The 12,518-nt window shown below is 42.3% G+C and overlaps 2 protein-coding genes across 13 annotated transcripts in view; one reads left to right on the forward strand and one right to left on the reverse strand.

Annotated features, from left to right (window-relative positions):
* The window catches only part of DNAI3 (dynein axonemal intermediate chain 3), a 30,286-nt gene extending 28,854 nt beyond the window's left edge, over positions 1–1,432 (forward strand). For 9 of the 12 annotated variants that reach the window (XM_075156182.1, XM_075156183.1, XM_075156181.1 and 6 more), the window contains one exon: positions 721–1,432. In XM_075156182.1, the coding sequence (XP_075012283.1) occupies positions 721–939 (219 nt within the window). In that variant the 3' untranslated portion in view covers positions 940–1,432. Of the gene's footprint in view, position 1; positions 136–720 lie in introns of all 12 variants that reach the window. The other 3 variants (XM_075156187.1, XM_075156185.1, XR_012674485.1) reach the window with 2 other exon arrangements.
* Positions 1,433–3,885: 2,453 nt separating this feature from the next.
* SYDE2 (synapse defective Rho GTPase homolog 2) overlaps positions 3,886–12,518 on the reverse strand; it is a 34,469-nt gene continuing 25,836 nt past the window's right edge. The window contains exon 7 of the mRNA XM_075156196.1: positions 3,886–7,915. Within this exon, the coding sequence (XP_075012297.1) occupies positions 7,413–7,915 (503 nt within the window). The 3' untranslated portion in view covers positions 3,886–7,412. The remainder of the gene's footprint in view (positions 7,916–12,518) is intronic.

Raw genomic sequence — 12,518 nt, forward strand, 5'->3', positions numbered from 1 at the left:
GCATGCCAATGTACTTGATTATTTTGAAAGAGAAGTCAAATATCTGAAGTACTGTGAACAAGAGTTTCAAGAGCATCAAGAGTTTCAAGCCAAAACAGAATTGAAATGGAGCTGGAGGCACAGAGGGAGAAAACAGTATGTAATACTTGGAATTAAGAAAACTTCCTTTGTTTCTTTGGGTCTTTTTAAAATGCACGTGTTTGCTAGGCAGGATTTCCCACAGTATTTTCAAAAATCAGGATGGACATAATCAGAATAGCTTAGCAGCTCCTTATTTCATACTTACAGTTCTTAGGAGTGGAATAGATGGTCCTAGCTCACGTGAGTTCAGCTCTTAGTCAAGTGAAACTTCTGCAAGAGTATTAGAGCCTATGGACATTTAACAACTATGAATTTGCTTTTCTTTTTACATCAGTTGCTCTTTCAAAAAGCTACATTTTGGCAACTTCCCTATAAACATTGCTCCCCCGAGCGAGGAGAGACTCCAGCCTTCCATTCTTTATTCACATAAGGATTTTGCCTAGCCGTTCTTTGGTAAATGGTTTAATAATACCAACTAATCAACCAAGGAAATGACAATTCAGTTAATGTAGCCCTAGGTGATGCCTATTTTCATTAATTTGTGATAGTGCTGATACCGTCCACTGGAAAGCAATGGGGTCGCATGCAGGTTTCAAAGCTTAACAGTGCATTATTGCCTGGTATGTGTTTTTCCTTCAGAGTATGACTACTCTACAGAAAACAAAAGAGGAGATGGAGGAGCAAGAAAATGCAGACTATACCGTGTTTCTGGACCTGGAGAAGCAGATACTAATGGATTTAGGACTAGTAAAGGGAGAAGAAATACTTTCCTCATCAGATGCTTGGAGCCCATTACCACCTTTAGAACCAGCGAGCTTTTTATTTCAGGACCTCTTTATTTCAGCAGAACATGTTTAGCTTCAGAAGTAAAGCATCTCGCAGTTAGAGATTATTGTTTCATTAACTTTATCCATTTGTTTACTCACAATGTGGTTAGAGAACAACTGTTTTCAGCACACTTCCCCCACTATCTTTCATTAATACAGTTAAAAAGAATATTCTATCTGTTTAAATAATAGTTTTCAAAGTTCTGTGTCCGTCAGGACTCTATAAGCTGTAAAAATCTTAAACACAACTCAGCCGGTCAAACCAACGTGTCAGTGTTCACCCCTCCAGTCTACATCCACCTGCTCCCACCAGAGGGGAAGCCGTTCTACTCCAGTAGTTACATTCACATAGGCCATCCAAATTCTGCTACTCAGCTCCAGCAAGCATCTCCTCCCTCATCCCCAAAGTATTCACTCCTCTTGAAAACTTAGGGACAAGCGGTAGGTTCTTTTGAGATGCCCAGGACATTTCCTGGTCTGGAGATATGGCGCAGAAAGCACTCCAGAGCAAAGAACACTCACCTGAGACTTGTGCAGCCCCATGTCCCCGAGCTGCCACTGAAGGGAGAAGGGGAGGCATGCAGGCACACGGGTACCGCAGGTGACTACAACAATCACAGTAACGCAGGAGATGGAAGGAACAATTCCTCATGCAAAGGCTCCACTCTCACCTAAAGGATTTAAAGATCAAAACCAGACATCATTGAGCCATTGCAGCTCATGAAGCATAGGAACAAAGGTATTTTTTACACTAAAGATGATTTCATCATCAGCTAGCTTTACTCTACCCACTACAACTTTCACAAGCAATTGTTTCCCCAAACAGCACGTGCAGTCACCTGGATTACAGCAGGGAAGAGAGGTGGCCATCGCTGCTACAAGAGGACCTATCCCAAGAAGACTGCCACAATGCTCAAAAGGCATCATATAACGCTACTGCTTATACAGGGAATAGTCAACACCAATGCTTCCTCAACAACAGCAACCTTAAATGCAGCCACAACAAATATTCACCATGCTATAAAGTCTGTTATTTATTACTTACCCCCTTGCACCTCTGCTGAATCCATATGTTGATACACTAAGGGAGGATCATATAAACTACTAAACTTTCGGGGGCTGCTGAACCAAAAGCATAGATCTGACCACACTATTCATAAACCCTTCAAACTTTGCAGGCTGAACCACTTTTACTTGCCATAATGAGATTGGAAAATGATTGTTACTTAAGCCTGGCAAATGCTTACAAACAGAAAACCAAAGCCGTTAAAATATATTGTTCCCTCAAAGAAATCAATATTATTTAGAACAAAGAGCTTTTACCAAGCAAACTGTGGCTGCTGAGTGTGTGCCTTTCTGTCAAAAGACAATATTATAGAGAGAGCGAACAGTGCTATACAGAAGTTTTAATATTTACCAGTGTAAATGAGTAACAGCTCATGAATATTAATGTTCATCCTCCATCCACAGAGACGACTCTTTCGTAGGCGGTGTTCTGCTGGTTGCTCGGTTTCAATAGCCAGGTCAGACACCATGTAACTGAGCAGAGCCTGTCAAGCGGAAACTAAATCTATCAGAGGAGGACAGATTAAACTCTATACGGGTGAGTTCACTCTTTCCATGACTCACCAAACTGTTTGAGGGTCACAGACTCCTGTCAAACAAATGTCCATATGGCCACAGTATACACTAAAGCACAAAAGACGACTGACACACGGGGATTTGCAGAGAGGATCTTTGGCTGACAAGCGATAGCCAGCCCCAGTGCTCTGCTTCGTCAGAGTAAAGCGTAGCCAAATACAAAACAGGAGCAGTGTGAGCCTCCTGTGTCCTGAAATAAACATTACAAATTGGCTTCAGGCAGTGTTAAAAACATGCCTTCAATTTTCTACAGCCAGGATCTCCCCATCATGTACTTTTACCATTTTGATTGAACTTTGGTCAGATTTAAGAGAGGTTTTGTGCCACTAGATAGGACTTGGTTTGAAAAAGTCTTTTGTTTGTTAGTTTGAAGTTTAAATATTATAGTAATATTCCTTGCCCCTCATATTAAACTACCTCTAAATTAAAATCAAGGAAAACTCAACAAGCACGTCCCTACCACCTGCAGCACAGCGTTTGCAGTCAGAGCTCAGACAGGAAGAGAACACAGCTCCTCCGCTAAATCAATATTTAACTAACAGCCTGCTCCATACAGATATATAAATATCCCACAACCAACTAATTAAAAAGCTCAGCTCTCTGTTACCAGGCCTGAACTTCATTAGAACACCACCTCGGATCATCTTCCACAGATTTTTGATTAACAGGCTGCAAACTATGTATACATTAAAGTCAACCACATGGTCATGGCTTACCTGGAAAGCCCAACCATTGCCCCTCCACTGTAGCTCTGTCACTACAACCCAGACGAGGCGGCAGCCTCAACGTGAGCCTTGTTCCCCACCACAGAGGCCCTCTTGAGAGTTTCGATTAAAGAAAGTATTCCAGAAGACAGCCGGATTTCAGCTGGGTTTTCCTAACAGTGAGGACAAGGAGGCAGCGGATCAGGGCTCTGCTGATCAGCCCCTGCCCCTCCCCAGAGCAAAGTAGTCTGGGGAGCTGCAGGAATCCCCCAATGGAAAGGGAGTAGCCTTCCTGAGAGTCACTTTCCTCCTCATCTCTGTTCCCAAATAACACCAGACACATGAGATGATACATCCCATCACGATCTTTTATCCTCTCTAATGCAGTCCTAGACGTTCAAATACCTGTAGGGTCGGCTTTGCATTATCTCACGGCAGACTGTTCCACAGGTTAGTTTTGCCTAGCAAATTTTGTTGTTAAGACAAATTACAGGGTTTCCTGCATGGCTCTAAAAAAGTCAAACAGAATGAAAACAGTTAATTCGTTGTGTAGGATGACATTTTGAAAAAAATGCATCATAGTCACACTAAAGCGTAACACCAGTCCTCCCCCCCCCCCAAATAACCATCTTTCAACCGTTGCTACCTCCAGAATTTGAGATAAAGACTTCTTACATCAAAATACATTTTTACTATTAAGAAAACCCTATACCTTGGGATGGGGAGGAAGGTGAAGGGGTTAAGATCCAGCAGCAGAAATACCAGATGTGTCTCTGGCTTATCAGATTTATAGATTTATTCTGTAAAAACCCTGGATATCTACTTCTGTTGGGGATGTTTCCCTCTACTTTTAGAACGTCTGAACAGCTGCAGCTACGTTTCTTGCCTGGTGCACTAATAAACACACACATACATTACGCATTTGGGAAAGACGGATCTAAAGATGTGAAGTTTCTGAGGATATAGGTCCCCAGCGGCTTAAGCCAGCCTGAGGTCATGCTGCCACCCCCTCTACTCCACATCCCACACCATCCTACCCATCTCTCGCACGCTCCTGTAATAAGCCACTTTGGGAAGCTGAAAAAGGGGGAGAAACGATTCAGTGTCAGCCGGATCAGCCACAGAGCCCAAGCAGCATTTGGACAATCCTGTTTAAACAAACTGCAAAGGTTAGTACAGCAAGAGAAGTTCCTGGCCGTGCCCACGGGGTTCGGCAGGAGCTCTGCCCTGCAAACCACACACAGCCCGGGCTGCTCTTTTGTGTAAAAAGTGTCCATTGCTACTTTGGTAGAAACAGGCTGTTTTAATCTCCCAATTTAGTGTTTCTAGATTAGGGTAATTCCCACACTAATCCTGTTCCTTAAGAATCTGTAACAATCATAAGAAGGATGCAGCTTGACCAGATTATACAAATAATTATATGAAATATAATAATATCTGTAAGAATATATATATGGGATGACATATAACAAAAATACCACCTGGGAAATGTCTCATTAAAAGAGGATTTCTAAGATGCAAAACGTGTTCTACAAGTTGTTGTAACTAGATTAACAGCAAATGTTTCATTTGAATAATACCAATACTTTACTATATTTTAATTAACTAATTAGATTAACATTAATACAGTTTATCAAGTCATTGATTTCTCCTGTTCTAAGGTTAAAATACTGAAGTTGACAGAGCAGCGCACTGCTGCACTGAGTTACAGAACCCTCCTGTAGAAAAAGTTTACACTTATTCAAAAGGTGCTCACTTACATCACCTAGGTTATTATAGACAATTAAAACTCAATATATCATTTACCAAATAACTTTAAATGAAACCATCTTTCAACTAGTGCTAATACATCCACGCACCCAGTGCAGAAGCCAGGCTATGTTCAAAAGCATCAGCATCCTGCAATAGAAGAAGAAGAAATGCTGCCACAACACTGGTTTGACAACTTCCTTAGAATATTATTCCTTTTGGATTTAAATTGAGTAGTGGCTTCGTTTTCTTTTTAATTATGCAACCAAAATGTTGGGTCAATCTAGAAATGACAACAGAATAAAACATCTTCTGAAAAAGCTAAATGTCTTTATGGAATTAATTCACATGTGCAGCCAGTGCAAATGGACGGCATCAGCTTAGACAGGTTTAAATAATCACTAACTAGGCTTAGTCAAACTTTGTTCTTAATTCAAATTTTATTTAGAATTTAAATTTATAGTTTAAAAAGTATGCACATTCTGTAGGTATAAAAGTTTAAAAAAATACATCGATTTATTGATAAATGCTTCAGGTTAAATTTACATTTTCATACATTATCATTATATTGCAATAATTGTTTTGCATCTTTTAACACTTATAAAAAATAAATTAATGAGATTGAATAAACCATTTGAAACCATGCTAAAATAATTCCTTAGAAAAGAGGGGTGAAGTTTGCCATAGCAATTCTTAATTCCTTGCTGCTGTAAATAAATAACTCTTCAATTAAGCAATATACGGAACTACGGGTTAGCAGAAAAGCACTTACCCACAGGGTGAATGGAAAGCTATGGCGGGAAGAAAATACTGTACCAAAAAGATGAAGAGGATTAAGTTCTACCCCGCCAGCTGCCAGCGACTCAGCGTTTGACCTCTCAAAACACATAACCCTCTCGCCCCCACCTGCCCAAATCCCCCCTTCCTCACTGGGGGTGACCTGTGAAGGACAAGGAATGGCTCTGTATCTCCTTTTGGTTAGAGGGACTATCAAAACATCTGTATGCGATTTGGTAACAATTTTTAATTAAACCAAGAATGTGTTTCCCTATCATGAAATGTTTAATTGCTCACCATAAATGACTAAAGGTAAAAGATGGTCTGAGAAGATGGTGATAGCTGAATCTAGTAAGGTCACAGTGAACTGCAATCCCACCCAAACTCCCCAGGAGTAACATCACTCAACCCATTCAACCTCATGTAACAACTCCGGTTTCCATTTTGGGCAGATTAATGTAAAAAAAAAAAAAAAAGACTCAGAGAAAAAAGTAACTGCCTTTGCGCAGAATTCGAGTCTTGCATCTCCAGAGCCACAGCCCTTCAGAGAAGGCTCAAACACATCTAACTACCTGCAGCCAGACAAAGGCACCTCAACAAAAATACACGAAACTCTGGAGAGAAGAAAAAAAGTATTGAAACGTCAAGAATAAAGTAACAGCTTACAAGGACAAACCAGAAGTATTTTCTTAAAAGTAAGTACCTTCCAGACCTTCTTTATATATGAAAAAAACACAGAGGAAAAAACAAATAAAAAAAGAAGAAAAAAAAACAATAGAGAAAGGGTGGTGGGCATGTGAGAGAGAGTGAGTTAATAGTCAACACCTGCGAACTGATGCCCCTGCAACACACAAGGTCACTTACGTTAATCATTCACCCTGCCTTCTCTATGGCCATGTTCCTGTGCATAAATCAAACGCTGTGTTACCCAAGGGGTAACTTCATCCTGGCATCACTGAACACGTCTTCCTAGGAACGGGGACGTTTTGTAATTCTGAGAGACCTCTCCTTTCCAAAGGTGGCTACAGACACATGCACATTTATACGTAGATATATACAAACAAGGTTAGAAAAATATTTAATTTTTGCTTGTTTAAATAATTATTGAAAAGTGTTAATACAGGAATACATTAATATTTGTACAATTAAAACTTTATATATAAATATTATATATATATAAAGCATTTTTCATAGCAGCCATTGCATATATAGTAAAACGAAGTCCATGCTGCAAAACTGAGGCCAAGCAGCATTCATCCTCTTCCAAAAGGAACATCTGTACCGGAGCTAGGGTTTCAGGAACGGGGCGTTCCGCTGCCGCCGACAGCAGAAGTGTTGCTTTATCTTCGGCCAGATATTGCCCAGACCACCTAAGTGCATAGTATTTTTAGGGAGAAATGCCACTATGTGGAATCACCTCACGGTCTCTAAGGTTGTCTCCAACACCGGAATCAGGCCAACACCTTCTAACAAAAAGGCGGAAATGTAACGGAATGGCTTAAAATTTGTTAACGCAAGGTGGGCCGTGGCCTTACCACAAGGCGCTGAAGGGCACCATCACTCCTCACACGGCTGTGGGAAGCCCGGTGGAGGGCACAGGGGCACTAGGAGGAGGCGTCGTGCAGGACAGGATCTAGTAACTCATATTTAGCTTGTTTTTGTTGAGTTCCCTTTCCAGGTTTCCTATCAGAGTATCAATACTTTCCTGCAGGTCTTTGAGGTTTGCTCTGTGATCCACCGCGGAGTCTATTGCCTGCATTGTCAAATAGCTCTGAAACGTCTGCTCCCGGGGGATGGGCTGCGGGGGCCTTACCAGCGCTTCCGACTCCTCGGCTTTGCTGCTGTCATCCCCGCTCTCTGTGTCTTCCGACGGGACGTCGTCGTAGTCTGCTTCACTCAGGCAGTCTTTTGGGTTTAAGAAGTAGTTCTCCCCACAACTACTCCAGTCTCCAGCATAGCGGTTGCTCGACGGGCTGTCTAGACCTGCTGGCCTCGGCCTGAGTACCCCAGACATCTCGGTACCGCTGAGATTCAGCATCTGAGGTCTCTGCCTCTTAGGTCTCAGGTAATTCAGGGAGGATGGGTGCTCGGGAAACGCATTCAGATGTGCTGGTTCTTTGGCAGGCGAGTGATGTACTAGAAGAGAGGAGAAGTTAAACCAGCGTCAGGGCCGAATCGGTATGCCACAAGAAGTCCATGACAGATGTCCCCTCTCCTCCCTTGACGTCACACGCTAACAGCATGCATGAATACATGCAAGCTTACAGCCAACACATTCCACTACTATGTTTGCTGCTGCTGTTTGATATAAAATAATTACAAAACTACTGTAAAAGCTCAGTTCTGAAGATTCATGCCAGATTCAAACTGCAATGGAGAGAAGCCTATCTAAAGGTAGAAACTCCCAGAGCACCAATTAAATTCACTGTGTGAGTTAATCTGGCTCTGGGTCAAAGAAAAGCAAACAGCTCAGCTCACACACTTCGTCCAGGCTAAAAGAGTTAACAGAAAGCAGGCACAGCAAAAGAGGTTAAAACACAACAAAAATACCACCACGGAGAAACACCTAGAGAAGCTCAAGATGCACCAAGAGTTGAACTCTTGTGTTTCTCTTCTGCCCTAGTGTTCTGTGCTATTAAAAGAAGCTCATTTGCATTATGCATTATTTTTCTAAGCAGCCACAACCTCATGTCAGATGTACACTCAAACAGGTTTGATGGTCGCGTTACCTGAGCTCACGATTATACAGCATAAGTTACTAACAGTCTCCTCCACTGTTACCGGCTTCCTACGGTAAACAGCACAAATATTTTTACTGACCTGTGCCTATTAAATGTCTGAGCTGCAAAACTTCTTTTTGTTTTAAACAGACCATTACCTCTTGTAATTGGAAGCAGAAACTTTCTACTCCCATTCACTGTTGAAAACACGGTGCACACAAAGCCGTGCAGTTCACAATCTCACCCGCTCCTCGTTAGACTCCTCACATGCAAGCACAACGGCTCGGTCCTGAGATGTGCCCAATGCTTCTTTCTGGGTCCACGTTACAGGTCTCTCCAGGGGATTTTAGTCTTACTTTACGTCTTGCACAGTAACATGCAATAACTATCACTGCTTTTTTCCCCCCCTCTTACTGTAACAAAAGCCCTTCTGTTTGGGCTATGCTCCATTAAGATGAAGGGCCATGGGTTAACAATAACTTGCCAGTATTACATGGTCTAACTGAACAAGGACTATTTGTTTTCCGTTGGAAAAATACGGAAATTGAAGTATTGCACAACATGTTGATTATCAAGCTGTCTTAATCTACAGGAGATTAAATGTAAGGGACCAGATTGCGATCCTTCCGGCGGGTCCAACTTTCTGTTTACACTGTATGGTGTTCACCTGTTCACGTCTGCGTTCGTGTTTTACCTCCCTTTTAGCACAATGTCCTGCACAGTTCTTGCAAGCCAAGGGATAGCATTCGGCTTTCTCTTCAAGGTGAAGGAAAACTCTACCACTTACCCTACTCCTGCCCCCTTCACAGCAATGCACACTCCTATGGGCAGAGCTACATCTACCTGCTTTTGTTTCCCACAGCAGCCATGCCGTAAGCTATCTCCAGGGTTTCATGATTAGCTCCTGCGCAGTATTTGCCGCCCAAACAGCTCTTGGTCTCCCTCTTCCTCCACCCACGTTTCCCATCTCTCCGGTGCTGGCTCTCTGACCCGACTGAAAGCTTCTTTCCATTTTTGGTGGTCAGCAGCTTTGGGGCTGCCCAGCTGCAGCTGACAAGGGATCAGAAGTATCCTCAATCGCCTCAAGCCCATCATGAAGCTGCACCGTATGTCAAACTAACTCTCCTCTTGCTCTTATTTTCAGGCAGAGGAGGTTTCCATGAGGCTGCAGCGAGCAGAGCCAACAGCCGGCAGCTTTCCGGCAGCACTGACCCGGAGCGCAGTCAGCGTGTACTTGTTACAGCCGCAGGGTCAGCTGTCACTGGAGGTGACTCCAGGGCACGGCCACTATCGGGTCAGCAGAGTATGGAAAACATGTAAAAAGCACTGCCGTTTACACCGTCGCCAAGCAGCTCTTCAAGCTGCCCAGCCAGTGACGTCCTTTGAGCGCCTGCACCTGAGCTGCTGGAAAGCAGCTCACCCGCTCAGCTGAAAATCAGAGCACAGTGGCTAGCAATGTCTAATGCAAGCAAACTATTATAAATCAGACTTACAGGGGGGAAAAATTAGACAACACAACTGAGACTATACTTGTTGTTTTTTTGCCCCTCCAGTACATTAGTTGTCTACATTGACTTTTTTTCCAAACCCATCTTTCCCATTGCTAAGAGATAAAGGCAGGCGCAGGGGCTCGCTGACCGCTGCAGCCCGCACAGCAGCCACACGCCCCGATTCACAGCAGCTCTCGCCAACAAGGTCTGTGGCAGCAGGAAGGAGCCTAGCGATACTCCCCAGGTGGAAACTGTTAGAGGAGGAATGAAGAAGTAGCTGAAATCACTGTCTCACCCAGAATATTCTTTATACTAATCAGTATCTGATAGATAGAAACGTTCAAGCACTTGAAAGAACTCAGTGGGCTATTCACAAACCTGGCAATTACTGTGCTGGTCAAGTGAGCTTACAGTCAACTCTCTTCTTTTGCAAGAAGTTGCTTGTTCTTATACTTCATAGTTTTACCCAAGAAAGAATTTTCAGGGAAGGTTTAATCCTTTCTCTCATAATTAAAATAAAAAACAAAACAAAAAAGACCCCTCAAAAAACCCCACCTTACAAATTTAAAATAAATCTCTAGAAAAAAACTTAACAAGTATTACTGGCTAAGTAGAGCAGAGACTGTTTAAGATGACCTGCGTAATAACAATAAAACGTAGATTCCTATACTTTTTTTGTAATCATAAAAACCCCTTGAATTAACAGCAAGATCATACATCTTACATAGTTTGATTATGAACTACTAAGACAAAGACTACACATTCATGTGCCTATCCTTCATTTATACCTCATGTCTAGGAACAGACAACAAATCCAGATACCTTTTTTTTTAATTATTGTATAGAATCTGCCAGATATAGGTCTTTGCCAACCCATGCTTACATGTCAGGAGCCCTTCCTGGGCCCTCCAGAATAAAATGTTTCAAGAACCACCTAGCTAGGAATGGCAATTTCTCTTTATAATGTTTGCAATGGGGCGAGATGACAGGGAAAAAAAAAAGCGCCTTTTCCCAAACACTCTTTAAACGAGTTGGGAAATATTTTGTATCCTGAACACAGAGCAGCAGAGTCCACCTGGCTGGCTCAAATGCAGCCACAGCATCTGTAATTCAGTATTGCCACGTCAGGCCCTTCGTGACCCTCCACATTTCCCAGGTGACCCCAAGTCTCCCATAAGAAGCAGACCTCCTCCTCTTCAAGTAAAAATAAAATAAATTTAAAAACAAACCCAATCAGACATATTATTCATTTGGATTAACTGTAATTCCATTTCATGTTCCATGTTAGATGAGCTGAATCTTCTCTTAGTCTCAAGAATTAAAGGGTTTGCACTGTTCAAATTTGAGAAGTGGATATTAAATTATTCAGGTTACCAAACAGACCAGTTCTCCGCACCGGTACCAGAGCACTGTGAAAAAGGAAAATACTACAGCACAGCACAATGGACCCATCTTCTGCGCGGTTAGGCAGCTTTCAACAACTGCTTGGCCAAAGACTATCTGAAAACAAAACTAAACCCCTCAGATCCAATGTTAAGTTGTTTCACAATACTATCCTCATACTCTCCCCGTTTAACTGAAAAGCTGCAACACCTTTATCCGCTCCTGACTTTGGGCAGTGCTTGCACAAGAGAAGGCTGCGGTTCAGCAGCAGCAGCAGCAAGGCAGAGGAATTCGCCACAGGCTGAAACCCAGGGCTCCAGATGTCATCCTGACCATATCCACTGGCTTATGCCTCTCTGAATACCAGGGGAAAGGTGAAGACTGGGCAATGATTTCCCATTTGAAAGACAGATCTTAGCAGAAATAGTTACCTTCACATCTACTTTGGTAGTTTATTACGAAGATTAGAATTTCACCTCCCTTAACTTATTGAGAATTGACCCCAAACTGCGCGAAAGCATGTGACCTCTTAAGTTTGGAAGTGGGAGCTAAAAGGTACTTAGGGTGTTTTGGTTTGCGTTTTGTTGTTTGTTTGGGTTTTTTGTTGTGTTTTGTTTTAAAGACATTTCTCCTTACACAAAGCTCTGCAAAAACAGCTAGAAGTTACACAGCTCTTACTGTAAGGATGTTCCCAACTCTGCAAAATTATAAGGGCAGAAATAAAGTAACCCTTCGGGTATCTCAGAGACCAAACAACTAATGAATTCCCTCCACAGATAATCCTGAATGGTCAAAGCAGGAGAGCAGAAGGAAAAAAAAAACCAAAACCAAAACCCACAAACAAACACAAAACACCCCCAAACCCTCCTAATTCAGATGTGGAAACCTCACTGTCACCGGGCTTGTTTTTCCTAGTGTCTTTACTCACATAAAGCACTCTTCACCACTTCTTACACTATCCTCAAACTCTGCCATCTGGTAAGAAAGCAATTAAAACAACAAACTTCCCATTAAACAAAGTGGTCGAACACAAAGAGTAGATTATAAAATTGTGATGATTTCTTTAGATGAGTAGGTGATGCCATAGTACCTCTTATTTTAAGAATTCTGATGCTGCTCAGACATCCTGTGAATTAACGTACACTG

This window comes from Calonectris borealis, chromosome 8 (genome assembly GCF_964195595.1).
Source record: "Calonectris borealis chromosome 8, bCalBor7.hap1.2, whole genome shotgun sequence".
Lineage (NCBI taxonomy): Eukaryota > Metazoa > Chordata > Aves > Procellariiformes > Procellariidae > Calonectris > Calonectris borealis.